A 21,522-nucleotide genomic window follows, 5' to 3' on the forward strand; every position below is an offset into this window, starting at 1 on the left:
CTAAAAATTTTTCAAAAATGCTCATGGAAATGTTTGAATTTCTCGCGAAATTTTAACCTGTTTTTATTGATTGGTCACAAGGCACATTTTCAAAAATTCGAAAAATCATCAATCATGACCCAATTTTCGGCTCTGAACTTTTCAAATATTCTAAAAATGAATTTATCGCAAAATTTCAACCTATTTTGACTTAGGTTGCGAGGCACATTTTCCAAAATCCAGAAAATAATGACCCAATTTCGGGCTAAAAATTTTTCAAAAATGCTCAACAAATATTTTCGTGAAATTATTTGAATTCAACTTTTTTTTGATAGGTCACAACATCACTTTTGAGTTCTGAATAATTTTACATCAGTTCATTTCTACTTAATGTACCTACTTTAAAAATGAACTAAGTAAATCGAAAACACACCCAACTCTCAATTTCAGTAACAAAAAAATATATAATTAAAAAAATACATTTTACACTGATGAAATGAATTACAATTTAAATAATATTACAACACTTATTCGTTGACTATGACGCTTATGAATACGTTAAAGTTCTGTTATTCGAATACTTATTTTCTTTAATATATATTTTTTTCATCATTTTTCTTTCATTTTTTCAAATTCAAAACAAACATTAATACTACATCCCAGCAACCAAACTAAACATACAATAACACTATACATTACGAATAAACATTTATGCATGTAATTATGACTAGTACAAATTATTCTATAGAATATAGACCTTACAAAGGAAGAAAAAAAAAGTATATCTCATTTGTAATATTTCTATCACAAATTCACGTGTTACATGATTGTACAATAAGGCACACTTTCATCTCACACTACGAAGTGGAAAAATACGCCAACTTTCCACAGCACAAACGAAAATTTTAAATATTCAATCTTCAAGATTCATAAAAACATCTGCAATATTAGTAGACCAAAATAATGTCAAACAAAACAACGTCAAAAATGAAAGAAAACACTACCAAAAAAAATCAAAAAAAAAAAAAGGTCAAAAGGCACAACTTGAGCAATACAAATACTTTTACATTGAAATACTATTAATTACTATTACGATCAATGAAAGACATCATTAAAATACTTGAAATTCGAGAGAAAAAATAGTACATTTAACAGCGTTCATGCGTGGATGTCGTTCAGCAACAAACTCCTTACAATGATAATCACATATTTTCTCATTAATACTTAAGAGACATTATTAACAACAATAGAAAAGTAATACCACGTAAATTGTCCCCTTCACGAAGGTAGAATGAGGGTGGCGAGGGACGAGGGAGGAGGGGGTGTCAATAGAAGAGCTTAAGTGATCACTTCGATGTATTTTTTTCACCTTGTTTATCTTTATTTTCAGCTTGACGCGATACTTTATCGTTGCTGTTACTTTTAGCATCGAGTTCGACCGTCTTCTTCTTGGATGCTGGATCTGTGGTCAGTTGATCGCAAACTTGATGAACTCCATCGGCCGAACACGAATGCGTGATGTTTTTCGCCTCGTCGATCGGGATCAGATTATTAATAGCGAAACTACTTTCCTTCTTAATTTTAGTATTTTTGTACACTCCGTTGGAGAGGTTCGAAGGGGTCGAGGAAACAGGCAAAGGTGATGATTTAGGCGTTTCGGTGATGGATGCGGTGACTTCGGAGATGGGAGTTTTAGACGTAGGGGGTATTCGCTGAATGGCCGGAGGGCTAGAGGTGGATTTCGCGGTCGTTTTCACTTTATCGTGTTTCAGTTTAGGGTGAAGTTGCGGATTGAAGAGGGGATTTATGGGCGGCGGAAAAGGAGAATGGAATGCGGCCATGGCTTTGATGTAATCCAACGAAGAAGGCCCATTCAGAGCGGCCGAATCGGCGGTGCCGGGCGGAAAATGCGACGGGTACATTCCAGCGCATAGATACGGATTGAACGAGGGGAGCAATGAATTAGGAGCCATGTTTGGAAATGGAGGTGGAGGGAAAGCGGCACCAGCCGATAACTTGCCGGCGACCGACGCTGATGACAGATTACCGACGAAATTGGGAGAATTAGTCACCGAACAGGGGTAATCTGGGATCATGTTGTATTGTTTCGTAGACGAATAGAACGTTTTCTTCACAGAATTAGCTCCACTGTTGGTAGATTTCGAAGAAGCCGACGAGCAGGCGATTGGAGCCAATGTTTTAGGATCTACTTTCAACAACGAGATACTTTTCGGGATCTTGATGGTCGTTTCAATGCTGGAGTTTGATTTACCATCCGATGATGTCGAGTTAGCCTCCGACGAATTACCTTGATATAAAGGTCTAATACCAGAAGACGGATTACCCAAGAACCGTGGCACGTTTCGTCTAGCTTTGTGAAATTTCACCGGTTTCTGTACGCTGGGAGTTTTACTCATGTCCGTCATAGTGGTCGGTTTGACTGGTGCGACCGCTGTCGGCGTAGCCGAGTAACTCCAAGGTCTAGTGAATGTTTTCACCCCAACGATGGCTTTCTTTATCGACGTAGTCGTCGTGGTCGGAACCACGATAGCTTTATTCGGTTCCGAAGCGCTGACTCGGGCAGCTGGATAGCACATAATCTTCCTCAAAGGTGGCGGCGAAGATAGTTTATTCGAAGGGGTATAGTTGACCGTCGGTGTAATCGAATTACTCGGAATGAATTTCGACGCAGATGATGTAACCGATGCGGTCGAATTGACCGACATTATCGGCGTACTTATCGATTCCACTTCTTTACAAACATCCACTCTCGGCGGTTTAGGCGAATCGCAGTTCATAAGCTTGGGTATTTTCGTAGGTATCGGGCAATCCGGCGATGTTTTCTTCTTTAAACTAGTAACAGCGGTTGTTGAAATAATCGGAACGGTTGTAATCGACGGATTTGATTTCTCAGTCGTGTTTTCTGTTTGAGAAATGGGTTTTACAGCGTTCTCTTTGTTATTGATTTGAGTTGTAAATGGCTGGGTTGCCCTATCGTCGGACTTGGCAACAACTGCTGAGGTAGCATTGGACCCTGTCGAGGCTTTCTTTTCCAGTTTTTCGACGATTTTATTCAGAACGGAATTCTCGTTCGATTTACCAGCAACTGAAGCGATCGATGACGGTGCAGAGGGAGTCGTAGCAGTAACGGAGATACTATTTAGAGTTGTATTCGAACTAGAAAGTACCGGAGGTGGTGCACTTTTATCAGAGCATGGCTTCGCCGAACCAGATCCATCTGACGTTTTTGTATCGGTATTAACGAGAGACGTAGGAGTAGCAGTAACAGCCGTTGAAACAGTCACCGTAGAAGATGTCGAGAGTTTTGATTCTTTGGCTTGGTCAGAGATATTATTTACATGATTATTCACATCTAATGGTAATTTGTCCACCTTGTTATCTGGAGTTTTTACAATCGTAGAAGCAGGTGTCGTTACAGGGGTTATTTCAGGTTTCGCCAATTTCATCACTGTTTTTCGTACTTCCAATATTTGATACAATAGTCGAATAAATCCGTTCTGAAAATCAAATAACAAATTAATATGCAGGCACTGTATTCAAATGTTACTTAAAAAAAGTAACTTTAGTAACCAAAAAAAATGTTTATGTAAAAAAAAACTAAAAAAGTGGCAATCAAAAAACTTCAATGCATACGAAACATTAATTACTTTTTATTTTAGATTACAAAAGAAAATAAATCGTAACAAAAATTTCGATAATAGTTTTTTTTTTCAAAAAACACAGAAAAAAACGTCAAAATTCGAATAAAACCCATTTTAGAAAAAAAAAACTAGCAACAGCTCAAAACAGATGATGATCAACATTTTGAAAGTAACTACTCGTAGATCAAAATGCAAAAAGAAAGCATCAAAAAAATATCGGATTCCGGAAACATAATCGAAAAATATGTTAAACTACTGAAAAAATTGCAAAATTGAAAGAAGAGGGGGAAGTCTACCGAAACAGCGAGGAACGAAATTTAATATTTTATTCGTAATCATTTCAAGAAATCTAGCACAAAAATACCAATTGTAAAATAGCAGAAATGTTGACACGAGCGAGGATTTGATGAAAAAAAAATTATTCGGAGATTGAGAAATAATAAACAATAATTTGTAAACAAATTTCATAAATAAAAAGAATTATTTTAGAACGAGAAACTTATTAAAATCAACATGAAAGGGCGGCGGAGAGGGGGGGAGATTGCAATCCAAATTTGGAAAAAAAAAGATTTGTGAAAATCATTATAAAAAATTGAATACAAAAAAATGTACCTTGCCTCAAAAAAAATAAAAAATCCTCCATCAAAACAGTCAAAATTGACACGATTCAAAAAAAGTGGAAAAAAGGTGACAAAATTATCGAAATTGAGAGAAAATGACCAAAACAGGAGGAAGCAGAGCAAAGATCAAGATCTGGAGAGAAAAAAAAATAGTCAAAAAATAATGTTGAAAAACCTCTTTGTGATATTTTAATAAATCAAAATCACAAGAATAAAACTCAGGAGCGAAATTCAAAATGAACCAAAATTTGTCGAAATTTAAAAAGTTGAAAAAAATCACGAGGATTCCAGAATGAAAATTCGATTAAAAGTAGAAAAAACTCCACCGAAAAAATTAAGGTAAAACGCACTAAAATTTAAGAAAAAACATCGCAAGAATTGAAAAAAAACTCACGAAATTCAACGATAAAATTGCAAAAACTTCACACAAATTTAGATCACAAAAAAAACACGAAAATTCGGGGAAGATCGTCGAAAAGTTGGAAAATAAAATCTATGAGAATTCAAAAGAATAAACCTTGAAAAAAAATCAAGAAATCCTCGAAAAAATTCAAAATAAAACTATCAAGTCTCAAAGTCCAAAAAAACTCTCAAAAACTCAAAAAAATCTGTAAACGAGGAAATTCTGCAAAAATTTAAGCAGAAAAAATTACTAAAATTTGGGGCTTAATTGAGGAACAATTCTATAAAAAATCCCGAAATTTCAAGAAAAAAGGTTTCGCTGAAATTAAGAACAAAAATTCAAGCAGAAAAACGAATCAATATAAAAATTCAAAACAAAATTATGGAAATTATGAAAATAGAAAACTCTTGAAAATTCAGTTCAGCAAAAATCATAAAGAATAATTCAGAACAGAGACGAGAATTAAACTTGGGTATAAATCGTCGAAAAGTTGGAAAATAAAATCTATTAGAATTCAAAAGAATAAAACTTGAAAAAAATCAAGAAATCCTCAAAAAAATTCAAAATAAAACTATCAAGTCCCAAAGTCCAAAAAAACTCTCCAAAAATCAAAAAAATTTGTAAACGAGGAAATTCCGCAAAAATTTAGGCAGAAAAAATTACTAAAATTTGGGGCTAGAAAATTTCATAAAAAATCTCGAAAATTCAAGAAAAAAGGTTTGGCCAAAATTAAGAACAAAAGTTTAGGCAGAAAAACGAATCAATACAATTCAAAACAAAATTATAGAAATTATGAAAATAGAAAACTCTGGAAAATTCAGTTCAGCAAAAATCATTAAGAATTCAGAACAGAGAATTCACGAGAATTAAAATTGGTATAAATTCCCAAATGAATCGATAAATTGTTGAGAGAGGATTAAACAGAGAAAAATAATTCGAACTTAAAAAAAAAAAAATTCAAAGAGAGAAGAAATCCAGAGGACCTTCCCTCATAACTAGAAGGGAAGAGGAAAAGAGAGAGAGGGATCAACGAATGAAAGATATCAAGATGCAGAAAAATCCACCACAAAAAGGGAAAATAAAAAAAAAACAAAGTCATCAAATCTTGAAGAAGCATCCCTCCTTTCTCGAAAAAAAGATAAAAATTTAAAGGAAATCATGATTTCGGAAGAAAAACATATCACAATTCCACAAAAATGTGAACAAAAAAAATCACTTGTTTTTTAAAAGCACAAAACTCAAAAAAACTGTTAAAATGAAAAAAATGCAGTCAAAATTTAGGTAAAAAATGACCACAATTTAGAACAAAACTATAGAATCGTGAAAATTTAAAGTTGAAAAAGTCTTTCAAAACCGGAGAAACTTTGCCAACATTTGAAAAAAGAAAAAAATGGAAATTACGAGAAAATCATCGAAAAACTTGAAAAAAGAGAACTCGCAAAAATTCAAAAAAATCAGACCAGTTACAATAGGGAAAAAAATCAACAAAAATTCAAAAGAAAACTCGCCAAATCGGCGAAGAAAAAAATTCACAAAATTCAAAAACAGCCATCGAACCGAAATAAGGAGAAATCCCGACTATTTGAGCAATAAAATCACACAAGCTCGAGAGAAAATTTTTATGAAAAATCACGTGAGTTCAAGGTGATAAAATTGGGCAAACATTCAGGCGAAAAACATCGTGGAAAAATTATTTTGGAAAAAAATCACCACCAAAATTCAAGATGTAAAAATCAATCAAAACAGGAGAAAATCCACTAAAAACCATCGAAAAATTCAAAAATAATAACACCTGTCGAAATTAGAAAACCCCAAGTACATTTCAAAAGAAAAATTATCAAAACTGAAAAAATGAAATTCGTTACGCTGAAAAATCAGTGATACCATTTAAATAAAAGCGATGTTTTTTTCGTAAAATTTTGGATAAAATTTTGAAAAAAAAGAAAATTTGTGAAAAAACTTTAGTCCAAATTGCAGAAAAAAACACAAAAATGATTCAGCTCCGAGTATATGAGACCCAAGCTCGAGTCACAATTCGAAACTTACTCGTTTCCACGATGAAATGTAGGCAATATCCAACAACGTCAAGTGATCTGGTAACTGAATACCGTTGAAAAAGAAACGTATCTCGTGTTTTATAGCTAAACCGTATTTCGCTGATATTAATTTTTGTAAGTGTTTGACCGTTACCGTTGCATCGCATCTTAGATATCGTTTACTGCTAGAAGCCTACGAACAAACGGTTACAGTAATATAAAAAAAACATACTACACGAGTATTAAATGCAACCAAAACACACAACTTACGACGTAAAAGTAATTCTGATCACCGAGGAAATTAATGTATTCCAAAGATAAACTAATCGTATCGTTGAATGTAATGAACTCCGAAGCTTCGGTGATCTCTCCTCTTAGTTCCGGATTATCGGGTTTTTGCTGAGGATGAACGTTGGAGTAAAATTTACGTCGGTTACACATCTCGTCTGTAAAATACACGATTTTTTCTCGGTTATTTGATATCGATATAGGAAGAAATAGTACGAAGTATACCTAAATCAACGTACTTGCGTAAAGATCTGGTACGGATTTATAAACGATGCTTTGCAGTATTTTATCAGGTTTTAGGTTTTGTAACGGCTTAGTTTTATGAACAAGTACATCACACACCGGACAGTACTTCTTCGTTTCCAAATATTGAACGATACACTTTTTACAAACTGTCGAGAAAAAACAGTATACGTATATAGATAGATTTGTACCATATTACTACTACAATTTGACTCGTCGAATGATGCTTTCATTTACTCACAGGCATGTAAACACTCTGTAATGGCCGTAGCATCAATTAAATATCCTTCGCACAGCACACATAGTAAATGAGGATTCAATTCCGTGATACGTGGTCGTGTAGCACATTGCATCCTGCAAACAAGAAATTAAAAAATGCATTTACGTTCGTTCCAAACACACACGTTGGGAAAAGCGTCGTCGTTACCTTCACGGTGATTATGATGAGTTTGGTATTGGATAATATTGTAATAGTCATTTGAGTTATATTGTTGTATTATTGGCCCAATACACAACGTAGAATGCAAGACGATGATTACGAATACGTTTCAAACGCTGATTACAGCTTGGACGAGTATCAGTACCTGGAAACACAATACCGTATTATGGGTCAATACAACTGTCAAGTTGATAGAGTAAGTGGATTAGAGTAAATATATGCATAAATACCATTGCTGACGAATCCCAAGCTGTTCAACAGCTTCAAAATAGGCTGAAATTAATTTAATAAGGAAAAATATTGCGAATTTGAGTTCGTTATCAGAAAAGCTGTTGCCTAAAAAAAAAAGAAAGTTGTGTAAGTAAACAACGTTAAAAAAAACAAACATGGCACAGAAAATAGCACAGACGAATAACGGATTTTTGCAATCTGAAAATTTTCATTTTGCTGCGCTCTCTACGTACGTGGAATGGAACTAAAAAAAAGTTCAATTTTAATTTTTTTGACTAGATTGAAATTTGAAAATCAGATGAATAAATTTAAAATTTAATTTAGAAAATAATTTTTATTTTTTTATTTTTAATTGAGCCTGAGAATTATTCCAGTTTCCAGCAATAGTGAGCGTTTATTTAATTTTTATTTCATATTTGAAGCAAAATTAATAATGGATATGGATACCCTGGCGAACTTTTACATTTTGACACTCATTAACTTTTAATTTTAAATCACCTCGACGACCACATTCTTTATATTTCTATTATCATTTCTGGAATAAAACTTTTGAGGATTTGAACTTTGAAGGCCCCTTTTCGTAGCACAGCTCACAGGTCACATTAATTCATAATGATAATGAATGAGCCAATATCCACAATTTCAGCCAATATTTCAACGAAAAGAAAATCTCAAAAAAGATTCCAACTAGGTATAGCTTTCTATGCACTGTTTATTAATCCACTTACAATAGTACAACTGACAAGTAAAGCTTTCTATCACTACAAACAAACAACTTCCGTATACAATTCTTACGACAAATAAAACCTAGCACATGCATAACAACAAAATATTAATATTCATCTTCAAGATGCGTAAATTCATGACTGATTGCTCCACCCGAAACTTCTTTCAACGGCTTTCTTCCATTTGGAATATTTTGAATTTCGTTCTGTAATAAACGAGCAAAATGATCAGTATAGAGTTCGATATAATATGTAAACATTAATGATAGCAGTAGTAGGTTAGCATGATAAACAATTTATTCAGGATAAAAAATAGGATACATTCCAATTTTCAATATACTGTTTAGTCCTATATAAATATCGGTACCCTACCTGCTTCTGATATACTAGGGAAGAAATTTTCGCGTTCGATTTTCAGATCTGATACGGTCCAAACATTGATTCCATCCGCCATCGCGGCAGCTACAGCAGCACCAAACGCTGTCGATTCTTGCATCGTTTGTTTAACTACAAAAATACCCATCAAAATTAAGTAAGCCCAATGATGATGATTTTGCATCATACGAGTACTTTACAAATGAATTCAACTTACCAACTTCTACATTACAAATATCGGCTAATAATTTAATTAATAATGTATTGTTGACCATTCCACCGTCAACTTTTAATTCTTTAAACTCGATTTTCGCGTCTTTGGACATGGCTTCCATCAAAGCTCTCGTTTGGTAACCAACTGCTTCTAGAGCGGCTCTAAGTATATGTCTTCTGTCAGTATCCATTGTTAGGCCACAAATCAGTCTGAAATCATTAATTAATTACCTATAATAAATAAACAATTCCGTAACAACTTTTTTTTTTGTCTTTGCTTCGCGTATCGAGCTAAAAATCAAATAGGTACTTAGTTTTAAAAAACACAATAATAGGTACCTACCCTCTTGCATTTGGATCCCAGTACGGTGCATAAAGGCCTTGAAAAGCGGGAACAAAATATACGTCGTTGGTGGAAGATACCTCTTCGGCTAGTTTTTCTATTTCTTTTACATCGTCGATGATGTTGATCCGATCCCTTAACCAAGAAAATGTCGCTCCGGCTATGGCTATCGATCCTTCGAGCGCATAAGATGCTGGATTTTTGCCGAATTTGAAAGCTACTGTGGTTAGTAAACCGTTTTGAGAGAGGATTTTCTGTTGAAAAATACGATTCTAAGTATATTGAAGAAAGATCACTAATATAATTGGTATACCTACTTATTTATTACTAATAATATTACCTTTGGTCCCGTGTTATGTAAAAGAAAGCAACCAGTGCCGTATGTACATTTCGCTTGACCTTCTTCTAAGCATAATTGTCCTATTAAAGCTGCTTGTTGATCACCTAAACACTGAAAAATGAACAAAATGCAATCGACGATTATTGGATGTTAATTTTTGGGGAAATTTTTACACTAGAGGGGTGAAGTTTTACATCTCTGGAGTTTGCATGGAAAGAGATATGTTCAGACTTCAGAGTTTGCCTGTGGACTCCTCAATGAGTAAATTGTGACTAATAGAGCTTAAACCAAAAACCATTTTCCTGAATAAATTTTTCTCGAGCGTTCTTTTTCATGACTAGGTACCTCATATCTGATTTCTGAATTAGTATTCCCCAAACGATCACTCTCCAGAATGAATTTTCCCAAAAATAGCAGAAATGCAGATATTCCAAATTCAAAATGTGAGAATTTCTGGAAATTTTAGTAGAAAAACAATATCTACTTTTGAACAATTTCGACATGAAAAGAGTCTTACCTAAAATTTTAATGAAGTTGAATTTATTTATTTTTTAAAAATTTTGGTGAACAATTTTTTGGCAAAAAAACAACACTTTCCAGCGAATTTGACAAACTTTTTTTTTTTTGGGAATCGTGATTTTTTTTAACACAGTTTTTTGTTGCCAATTTTGACAAAATAACTTAGCAGATTTTTTGCCATGAAATAGTGACACTTTCTGAAAAAATTGGACCAAAAAAAAGTTTTCTGCAATTTTGTCAAATTAGTAAATCAAGACCTGGCAATTTTGACAGAAAAAAATTGTTTTTCAACAGTTCTGACCAAAAATTGGTTTACAGTGTCAACAAAAAATTGAAATTTTTCACACGATTTTGACAAAAAAGTTGAATTTTTTTCATAAAATCTGGACTGTTGTTTGAAATTTTACAAAAAGACCAAGTACATATTTTGGGACAAAAAAGCACCCCTTCATGGAGATTTTGATCAAAAAAGGGGTGTTTTTTGAAATCTTAGCAAAAAAAGACTTTCTGGGAATTTCGAAAAAAAAAGGAATTTTTACAAAAACATGTGATTTGACAAAAAAGCAAGATTTTCTGGAAATTTTGACCACAAAAAAAATTTCTAACAATAATAATTGGTTAAAAAAACATTTTTTGAAATATTGAGAAAAAATTCATCCAAAAAGTCAACAAAAAAACAGGATTTTTCACAATTATTTTACTGGCAAAGAAGAGTAAAATTTTTTTTAGCGAATTTGATGAAAAACTGTTTTGATAAAAAAGAAATACTTTTTTTGGAAATTTTGAACAAAAAATTTTTTTTTGAAATTTTTGCGAAAAACAATACTTTTTGTTTTTTTAAGTATGCAATTTTGGAAAAAAATAACTTTCTGGAGATTTCGATTCAAAAAATCCGCATTTCTTTCAATTTCGAAAAAAAAATTGGCACAAGAAGCAGCTTTTTTCGCTAAAAAAAGTCATTTTCTGCAATTTCGGCAAAAAAATCAGACTTTTTGATGATTTTAAATAAAATAAACCGTTTTTATAGCTTTGATTAGAAACTGATTTCTGTTCGTAAGTAATTTCGATGAAAATGATTTTTTTTTGCAACCAAAAAAACGAGATTGTGTGAACATTTTTGACCAAAAAAAAAGATCTTTCTACATTTTTGGCAAAAAAAAAAGAAACAGAAAAACAAGATTTTTGGGAAGTTTGACTATAAAACGGATCTTTTTGCAATTTTGGCAAAACATTCAAATGTGTGATCTGTCACGAGAAAACCAGGTTAGTGTCCAAAACGTAAATTTTACAGGACGGGCATTTGAAGTTTTGAATCTATGTGTTCGGGGATCTATGATTCGTAGGTCCGTGAAACTTGGACCATTTTTGACCACCAGGGATGCCAACATAACCTGACATTTTTTTTCAAAATCAGGGTTGCCAAAGGCCGAAAATCGAAATTTCTCTAAATCGACTTTTTCGTTTTTTTAAAATTTCGCACCAAAAATTTTGCGAAAACTACTAAGAATGAATTATTAACATAAAATAAGTTATTTATTGAGTTTTTCAATTTTTTCAAAAAACTTGTTCAAGGTGAAAATAGTTGATTTTTCCAGCTTAAGCCTCATTCAAATTTCAAAAAAACGGCCTTAATCCTACAAATGTGAGCGGATATCCACAAAAATTTGCATGCTGACTCCCCCGGGCATACATTTTAAGAAAATGAAGAAAAAAATTTTTTTTCTTTTTTTTTGTAGTTGCTCTATTTTTTTAACCTTAAATTTAGGGTCAAAAAAATCGTTCGCGAACGTTTTTACCACCACAGGCAGATTCTGCACCCTGAGTACTACCAATATCCATCAAAAAAAATATATCGATTTTTTGGACACTAACCTGGGTTTCTCGTGACAGATCACATGTAAAAAAATGTAAACTTTTTTTCGTTTGTTTTTTCTAACTTCAAAAATATTCTCTGCGGAAGCAACACTGTAACTTGTATGTACAAACTAAAGTACAAACAAACCACATACAAAGTATTCGAGAGCCAAGATGTATCGTCGACTATCACCAGAAAGAAATCATTCATGGGTCATGGGTGAGAGAATAGTTGTCCAACCACGCGCAAAACACGTAAACATTGTCTGTGTATTGTACAACAATGTATAAGAAGCATAACGCTCTAACTGAAAAATTTCTATTTTGTAGCCAAATAATTTAACTTTTCATTGAAAATTCGAGGTGTAGTGCTACCAGTTGCAATTAAAATGTAAAACGTACCTATTTATAAATCATTTTTTTCATTTTTTTAAAGCCATAGGATAGATTGGGAAGTGTTGGAGAGAGGAAAAAATTGAGCAACGTGCAAGATTATGAAAGGTTTTGCCTACTAAATGAACGTAAATAGTTCAAAAAGTTTGAAATTTTCATTTCGAGTATTCATCACTTTTTTACCTATATATGGGCCATTCGTAGTAATTTTAATGCCTTTTTGACAGTCTTTGCATCATTTTAACACGTTCTCAGCACCTTTTTCAGTGATCTCGTGACGAAGTGATATAACATGTGAGGGAAAGAGGAGAGGGAAGGATTACAATTTTCCCTTTTTTTTTCGCCGGATTTCCCAAACTTTTTATTCCAGGACCCCCTTCCCTCACTCTAATTAGCCATATGCGGTTCGAACAAATTTTCAAAGGGAGAGTAAGATACAAAAATGTTGAATAATTTTTAATGTTCAAAAAACGATGAATTGTTCTGTTGCAAGGTTTGTAGGTAACTACCTATCTACTTCAATCCAAAATCAAAAATCCACAATTTTTTTGGTGTTTTTTTTTTTTTCAAAATACAGGGTGTCTGGTGAGTGGATGTCAAAACTTCAGATTTGGATATAACCGGGTACGAATTTAAAAAAACGTTATTAGGACAAGTTGCCTATCTTGAAAATTTTGATGGTGGGAACTGGTGGTACTTTGAAAACTGAGCAAATTTTGTCCTAACAAGTTTTTGCCTAACTTGAAAATTGAAGGGGTTATGACCACATTTAGAATAAAAAAAGACTCGAAGAAAAAATCAATAGCGAAAATGGATTATATATTCAAAATTGATCAGATTTTGTTCTCTTCAATTTTTTCTGTAAGTCAAAATTGAAGGATCTACGCGACATTTAAAGTAAAAGAAATTTCAAAAAAATTGAGCAACCCTTGAAATTTCTCATACGTTGAATGTCGCGTAGCTCCTCCAATTTTGATCTGGGCCAAAAATTGAAGAGAATAAAATTTGATCAATTTTGAATGTAGAATCCATTTTCGCTATTGATTTTTTCTTCGAGTCTTTTTTTATTCTAAATGTGGTCATAGCCCCTTCAATTTTCAAGTTAGACAAAAATTTGTAAGGACAAAATTTGCTCAATTTTCAAAGTACTACCAGTTCCCACCATCAAAATTTTCATTTTATTTGTTTATTATTAATATGTAATTTTGCCCCTTCAATTTTCAAAATAGGCAACCTGTTCATGTAACGTTTTTTCTTAGTCGTACCCGGTTATATCCAAATCTGAAGTTTGTACCACCACTCCCCGACACCCTGTATAAGTATCTTTTGGCCATTGAAAATCAACAAAAAAACATGAAAGGAAAATTTTTTCAAAAAATAGAAAACTCGATAAATGGAAATTTTTGGAAAAAAGCAAGATTTTTGGCAGTTTTATGAAAAGCAAAATTTATTATTGGTAATTCTGGAAAAAGAAAGACTTTTTGACAATTCTTGAAAATTTTGGCCAAAAAAAAGAAATTTTTCCACAATTTTAGCAACCGAAAAAATAAACTATACATTTTTCACAATTTTCAACAGTTTTCACTTTTCAGTTCGCCGTGACAACATCTCTATTATACAACCTATGAGATTGGAGTTGGAGCTAATGCCTAGCAATGCTTTTCAAGAAGAATCGTTTCAAACCTCTTGTAGATGCAAATACCGATGGTGAAGAAGATGAACTGCCAGAAACAAGCAAACCACCTAAAATTCCACCAATCGTTCTATACGAATACAGCAACTACCTCTCTGTAGTTAAAGAAATCAACAAAGTGGTTAAAAAGACATACAACACCAAAATTCTTGGAAAATCGCTAAAAGTTCTTCTCACTGATGTCGATGACTTTAGAAATCTCACAAAGATTTACAACAATAACAAAACAAAATACCACACATACCTCTTATCTAAAGATTGCGAAGAAAGAATCTCTGTTGTTATCAAGGACATTCCTGTATCTATTACTGAAGATGAACTCTTAACTGAACTTCGGAAAGGCCTGCCTGTTATCAAAATCTCTAGACTGTATAAAAGGAATCTCCCAATTCCAGTCTGTTCAATGCTCGTCGAAAGACGAAAATAATGAAATTGGAAAGAAAGTCTTTGATAATCCGTCATGTTTTTCTTAGTCTAAAAGGACTGACCCAAGTAAGTAATAAACCTCTCATCTCATCTCATCTGAATCTCAACAGTTTTTGCAAGAAATTGAATTTTTTTGGAAAGCAACAAAACTTTTTTTTGAATTCAAGTTAAAAAGAGAGTTTATTCAAAAAGTAAAGGACATTCCCATTCGTAAAATTAATGTTTAGCCTATTTTTACAAAAAAAGGAGTTTTTGGCGGGGAATCATTCATTTGTTCGGAGAGAGGGGGGGGGGTCAAAATTGTATTTGGATGTGGATTACATTTCTTTTGTCGTTATATGAAATCGAATCGTCATTCGTATTCGTATTACCTAAATTGTCGTGCTTAACCGTCGTTAACAAATTGTTGTTGAAATACCCTATTTTGTCGTTTGAATCACTTTTACTGTCGTGCCAATATACATTTTGTGTTCCCAATTAGAAATTATTGTTTTTGAATTTTTTTGATATTTTAGCAGAAATTGGGATTTTCTGGCAGTTTTGACTAAAATTCATTGGAAAGACCTTTTTTTTTTTTTTTTGAAAAATTTCAAGTAAAACAACATTATGCCCCTGTCCTCGGATTTTTGATTTTTTGATTGAACATTGTTGGGTACCTCTAAAAAAAATTGTAGCCCAAAAAATTTGCCCCACCCCACCCCACCCCCCTTGTCTACAATGACAAAAAAACACTTTTTTTGGGAAAAAATCGCACTTTAACGAGTTTTGAATAAAAATTTTGATTTTACCCAAAATATGTACAGGAAGAATGGGTCTATCCACACGAATTTTTTTTAAATTTTTCGGCCCCCCGGGGGGGGGGAGATATTGACAAAAGAAAATTTGAAACCGCAATATCTCCGAACCTAATTCTTGTGCCCAACATTTTTTTCTTCTGAAAATATGTTCAGGTAAGTACTATTTTTGGAAATTTTTTCAAATTTTTTCTCCATGTGGGTCATCTTTAAAAACTCAAAAAACTCTTCAAAATGTGCGTTTTGTGTCATAATAGCATCGCCAATTTCAAAAATACTCGTAGTAAAGTTCTGAAGCTTTGCACGTGAACCTTGAAAAACTGTAGAAGATGCAACAATTCCTCTAAAAGCTCATTTTGGGCCCATGGGCACCTCCCCACCCAATTTTGGGTCTGAAAAATGTGTTGGCAATATGGGTGTCGTTTTCATATAAATCGAGCCCCCTGAACACGAATATAAAGTTGGATTTACAGTTGAACCCTTCCAAGGGCCCCATTTGGGGGGTACAGTGGCCCAAAATTGAATTTGATGTGGCCCGAGTGAAACAAGGGTAAAAAATTCTGAAAAATTATAATTCAAGAAGTAAAAACCCACCATTTTTGGTAATTCTTTGATTTTCCCTGCTCACACAATTTCTTCCCAACTTTCCCAATTTTTTCCAACTCACTCAACTTTCCCAAAAATCTCCAATTTTTCGCCTAAATTTTCCTGCAGGGAGGGGGGACGGAGGCGTGTCTTAAATCCGCCTCTAGTATTGAGTTCGATGTTTTGTTTTCAACGTTCCCGGATATGTTTTATCATCGACGTAGGTAATTATTCGAAGAGTATAGATAAATTTCGCACCTATATCTACACTACACTCGTAATAATTCAGCACACTCCATAGTTTAAATACGAAGTTCAATATAATAGTTATTACGAACGCATTAAATCAACTCACTAATAACCGATCTTTAACCCACATAATACATATAAAAAGCAGATGACGCGAAATTACGAAGTATCATTATATTACCTGACTAACACGCTCCTGTTATCATCAACCTTTGATAAAGAAAAAAACCGATTTAACGCGATAAACCAAACGCGAAGTATGCGTATTCGAATGATTCATCGTAATAACATAATAATAAATTACGTAAAATAAAATATGAAATTTGATCAGAGTACTGCGGACTTACCCCCGAAATAGGTATATTTTTCAACGAGGTACATTTGAAATAACCATAAATTTCAGAACTGCTGCAAATTCTTGGCAACGTTTTCTTATCTATGTCGAAAAATCTAGTCGAAAACAATCACAGGTGTTTATAAAAAAAAACCACACACACGCAAGGTAGACCTATTTTTAAAGTTGAAAAAAATTTTTAATAATTACTTTAATAAGTCTTCGTCCCATTCTAAGGTAGAAATATTCATTAACATGGTTCTAGAAGCGTTCGTGACATCGGTTATATGAATACCGCCGTTGACACCTCCTGTTAAATTCTACAGGGGGAAAAATCCAGTTTATAGTACGAAAATCGCTTACATTATTGAAATAGGTAGGTAGGTAGGTCTAGGTATCGTACCCATATTAGCCACGAATCGATTGTGCCGAATAAGCATCGGTTTTCTTGTATTGCTTTCTTTACTTCGGGTACATTGTCGATAAGCCAACGATATTTTAAAGCGCTGAAGAACGGGCTGATTGGTAATCCGCATTTTTCTCTTAACTGATCCTGACATTTATCTGGTTTGGTGTTTAATAAATTCTCTATCGTTTTCACTGTCCTGTTATCCATCCAAACTGCAAAATATACTTGACACATTAGACGCGTACATGACGTATGTATAATTTGTGTTAGAAAAAACGAGTTTTAATTGCAGTAATTATACAGTAAGTTTATCGAGTTTAAAGTGCAATAAAATCGATCAACACGGATCGTTAAATTGTCAGACATATTAAAAGCGAGCTAGTGAGTCTTTGAAATGTAAAATCTGATGATAAATCATGTTATTTAACAACTAATTAAAACGTGAACATTACGACTCTTCGAATTGGGTTCCCACATACAGAGTTAGCGTGCAATTAATATGTAATTTTTTGGAGTCCCTGATTATAATTCTTTTTTTTTTCTTTTACGAGGAATTATAATATACGTCATCTGTGTAACGTCAAAATTTGGGCTTCCGTTTCGTAGAATCGTGAATATTGTTATCATTGACGTAGGTTATACCTACTATAGTGAAAACAAACAGGTACCTATTGCTTTAGTTAATGGTTGACCGGTTATCTTATCCCATAATAGAGTGGTTTCTCTTTGGTTGGTTATGCCAACGGTAACTATATCAGCTGGATTGATGTTCTTGGACTGTAATATTTTCACGGTCTCTTCTATAGATGAAATGACCGCTTCTATGATTTTCGTAGCGTCTTGTTCCACCCATCCTGGCTTCGGGTATTCTTTATGGATACGTATTTGATGAGAGGCTACAATTTGTTCGGTTTTTGATGAAAATACCTGCACAAAATGAACCAATGAGTATTACTAAAATAGGTACGTGTGTGAGACGGATTAGGCATTATTATTATTGATCGATGGTCGAGGAAGGTCAACAGGATTATACCTACTAGTTATATGTATATATTAATGAACTAACCATAAATCTCGTACTGGTTGTTCCTTCGTCTATGGAAGCTACCAATGGACCGTAATCCGAGTTTGATTCTCCTTTACCATCCATAATTCACTTCTCTATACAATGTAAGGAGGGTTTCAGTCTGCAAAAAAAAAATGCAAAAGTGTAACACGAAAAATCAATATTTCTTGCACTCGAATATCGTATTACTAAAACACCGCATCGAAAACTACGTAGGGTCTATGAAGAAAAACACAACGACGTTTAAATGCCAACTTTTGAATTGGTTTATGAAATCGAATTTATTACGACAGAGAGAATTGGTTTCGGACACCTTTCGATATTCTATACAGATGAAAACAACACAATCGACTACGTACAAGTATTGGCTGGCAATGAATTAAAATTTTTTTATCTTTATCATCGATGAATGTGAATTTTACTCGTGGCTGATTCATAATTCTTTTATTTATTTCGATTACGTTATAATCTCTGATCGTCGTGTATCGCTGAGGCAGAAAAATTATTGAAAATGAAAACATAATCGTTTTCGATAATATAATTACGTAAAGCTGTTCGTATCCTGAAGTAAACGATAATCTAATGGATAGTGAAGATAAAAAAAAAAACAAGTTCGGCATTTTTATTCGACGTGGGGAAAAAAGCAGAGCAGATAGTAATCGATAAAAACCATGAGGTCAGTTAGGATAGGAATTATCGAGAGATAAATTACGAGATGGGAGGAAAGTATGAGTAATTTTTGAACCTCCTGTAACCTAGTTGACGAAGGAAAGGACCAACGTGATACTGAACCAATGTATGGTCAAAGCTGATATAGAAATTAATAAATTAAGAAGAGATATGAAAATAAAACTCGATGAATTCAGGGATTTAGAACATCAAGATAAGTACACTGGATTATATCATCGAAAGAATTATCAGCTACGTATGAAACAAGGAATGAAGGATGCTAATTTAATCATCGATCGTATTTTAATTTCCTATCAAAATCAGTACAATTCACGAGTAATTTAAACTGAAATTAATTTTTCATTTTATTACAAATTACGCGTGTTATTATTGATATTTGATAGCATAAAAATTTCGCCAGTGATAAGGTGTTTGGATAACGTGAATGAAACTTGAAAGATGTAAACATAACAATCAAATCACACTTTACCTTCTTCTTCGTCTACGAAGCGGTGGTTTTTACGATGAAAAATTAAGGTTAAAACACGATTTTCAGTTTACATTTTGTTTTTTTGAGCACATTTTTCAAAAAACAATTATCGTAAACAACCAACAACACTCTGGCAATAAACTAAAAATTTCAATGACGAGTTACGACGCCGGTCTCAGTGATAACGTTGCTTTTCCCCGCCTACTATAGTCCGTCCGCGCTAAGAACGGTCTGACGTCACAACTTGCTATAGACGTTTCAACGACTGAAGGGGTAGGAAAAGGAAGAGATTCATACTGCGTTGACGAGTTGAGCAAATTCTTCACGTAAATAACTGCTTTTTTATGCACTTAGCTAGAATGCATAGTGTTGTCATGGTTTGTGACGTCAGACCGTTCTTAGCGCGGACGGACTATAACACGTGTCGTATACGTTATCGTTATCGCGTCAATGCTGCCAGGTGATTCCGACCAAAAAAAACACGTATTTTCGTTTAAAAAAAAATTAAATTACGAGTGACGAATCCGTTTTATTCGTGGTTTTAAGTTTTAAATTTTAATCAGTTTTTAAATGTTATGAAATTGGTACAGCTTATGTTCAGGGTCAGGATCAAGAGTCAGAAACTTTGTTGTACCGAAATAATTAAGCTTGGCAGCCTGACAGGGACAAAATTTCAAAAAATAAAACGTCGAATTAAATTTTATTTTACAAAAGCTATTGAAATATTGATATGAAAAAAAAAGGAATAAAATACGTAGGTATTTCAACAATTTATTTAACTTTATAATAGACACCGAACTGAAGTGCTTGTGCTGAGCTTCGAACTATGAAATACCTACCAAAAACTTTATAAAAATTGATACTTACTAGATGAAGGTACCTAAACCTATTTGCTTGTAAACTTCACTCTTGTTTGAACTTCGAACTTCGATGAATGAGACAAATCCAAGAAAAGAATAAAAGACAAGGACAGTATTAACAGGGACGTAACGAAGTGGTTTTGCTGGTGGTGGCGGGGGGAGGCAAAAATCATAAAATTCTCAACTTATTCGCCTGAAAATTCCCAAGTTGGATGAAAAAAGAGGGCATTGAGGTTACAAGTGGTGGGAGCGGGGGATTGTATAACGACATTTTTGCAGCCAAAAAATTATAACGTTTCTGACAATAATCAAAATGTTGACGTGCTGAACACTGTAGTATCAAAAAATTTTGAAAAGCTAGTTAATCTGTTCAGAAAAAAATGAATAATTTTGCATTTTTCGTATGCTTTGAGTATTTTGAGTACATATTTTTGAAATTTTTCTGTTCAACTTTCATAATCTTAATTGCTTCAAGTCGCGATTTGAATGGCCCGAGCGAAGCGAGGGCAAAAGTTTTGAAAAATTTATGATTTGAAAGTAGAATAACATCAATTTTAAAGAAAGAATTTGGTTTTTATGATCTCAGCATTTCAAAAATTCAATCATAGATTTCTTAAAATTGTAATTTATGAGAAAAGAACCAAATTGGCCCGAGCGAAGCCGTTTACAAAGTAGAACAACATCGATTATTTCAATGCAAGAATTTGTTTTTTTTTCTGATCTCAATTTTTTTTAAAAATTTTATCAGTGGTTTTGTGAAATTTCAAGTGTGAAGAAAAGAACTAAATTGGCCAGAGTGAAGCGAGGACAAAAGTTTTAGGGAATATTTGACTTGAGATTGAGAAGTAGGACATCAATTTTAATAAAAGAATTCACTTTTTCTGAAATCAGTATTTTTCAAATTCAAAGTTTCTTGAAATATTGTAACTGACAAGGGAGGTGCCCCAGGTGACATGCACCGATTTTAATGATTCTTGCACCATTGGATAGAGGACATCGAACATAGTCTACCACAGAATTTTCAGCTACTGAAGTTGATATTTCGATTTTTCAGAGCAATTTTTCGATTTTCACATAGCAATTATTGTGAAAATAGAAAAATCGCCCTGGAAGGGTCAAATATCAACTTCAGCAGCTGAAAATTTCACCGTGGGCTACGCTTATCATATGTATTGAAATGCCCAAATAATATTGAAGGTTTCGGTATGCGACCTCCGCCGACTATTTTTGGCCAATTTTTCCAAACTGCTATGTGAGAATCAAAAAATCGCCCTGGAGGGCTCA

General features: G+C 33.4%; 2 protein-coding genes across 3 annotated transcripts; both read right to left on the minus strand.

The window, feature by feature from the left end:
* Positions 1-417: 417 nt before the first annotated feature.
* On the minus strand, positions 418-8,032 carry LOC135849940 (polycomb group protein Psc-like). The gene is made up of 7 exons (XM_065370598.1): positions 7,901-8,032; positions 7,659-7,815; positions 7,473-7,585; positions 7,228-7,380; positions 6,971-7,146; positions 6,711-6,893; positions 418-3,497 (listed from the first exon to the last, which is right to left on the minus strand). The coding sequence occupies exons 3-7, from the start codon at positions 7,582-7,584 to the stop codon at positions 1,326-1,328; spliced, it is 2,796 nt and encodes a 931-aa protein (XP_065226670.1). The 5' UTR covers position 7,585; positions 7,659-7,815; positions 7,901-8,032; the 3' UTR covers positions 418-1,325.
* Positions 8,033-8,593: 561 nt separating this feature from the next.
* LOC135849941 (glycerol kinase-like) lies at positions 8,594-19,539 on the minus strand. 2 transcript variants are annotated; one of them, XM_065370599.1, is made up of 11 exons: positions 19,379-19,539; positions 18,220-18,340; positions 17,822-18,080; positions 17,148-17,365; positions 16,955-17,064; positions 16,758-16,860; positions 9,898-10,008; positions 9,558-9,811; positions 9,219-9,424; positions 8,999-9,133; positions 8,594-8,832 (listed from the first exon to the last, which is right to left on the minus strand). In XM_065370599.1, the coding sequence occupies exons 2-11, from the start codon at positions 18,301-18,303 to the stop codon at positions 8,762-8,764; spliced, it is 1,551 nt and encodes a 516-aa protein (XP_065226671.1). In that variant the 5' UTR covers positions 18,304-18,340; positions 19,379-19,539; the 3' UTR covers positions 8,594-8,761. The 2 variants fall into 2 exon arrangements, with proteins under 2 accessions (XP_065226671.1, XP_065226672.1); XM_065370600.1 differs by lacking the exon at positions 19,379-19,539 and having other exon boundaries at positions 18,220-18,595.
* Between the last annotated feature and the right edge of the window lie 1,983 nt (positions 19,540-21,522).

This window comes from Planococcus citri, chromosome 1 (assembly GCF_950023065.1).
Source record: "Planococcus citri chromosome 1, ihPlaCitr1.1, whole genome shotgun sequence".
NCBI classification, from domain to species: domain Eukaryota; kingdom Metazoa; phylum Arthropoda; class Insecta; order Hemiptera; family Pseudococcidae; genus Planococcus; species Planococcus citri.

Bases quoted from the DNA above. Each gene is read 5' to 3' on its own strand.
- LOC135849940 (XM_065370598.1), bottom strand. From the start codon at position 7,584: ATGCAATGTGCTACACGACCACGTATCACGGAATTGAATCCTCATTTA. The intron at 7,381-7,472 runs GTGAGTAAATGA...TTTTCTCGACAG, and splicing joins TACAGAGTGTTTACATGCCT to TTTGTAAAAAGTGTATCGTT. The intron at 7,147-7,227 runs GTACGTTGATTT...TGTATTTTACAG, and splicing joins CGTACCAGATCTTTACGCAA to ACGAGATGTGTAACCGACGT.
- LOC135849941 (XM_065370599.1), bottom strand. From the start codon at position 18,303: ATGGATGGTAAAGGAGAATCAAACTCGGATTACGGTCCATTGGTAGCT. The intron at 17,065-17,147 runs GTACGATACCTA...TTCCCCCTGTAG, and splicing joins TCGATTCGTGGCTAATATGG to AATTTAACAGGAGGTGTCAA. The intron at 9,812-9,897 runs GTAATATTATTA...ATTTTTCAACAG, and splicing joins TACATAACACGGGACCAAAG to AAAATCCTCTCTCAAAACGG.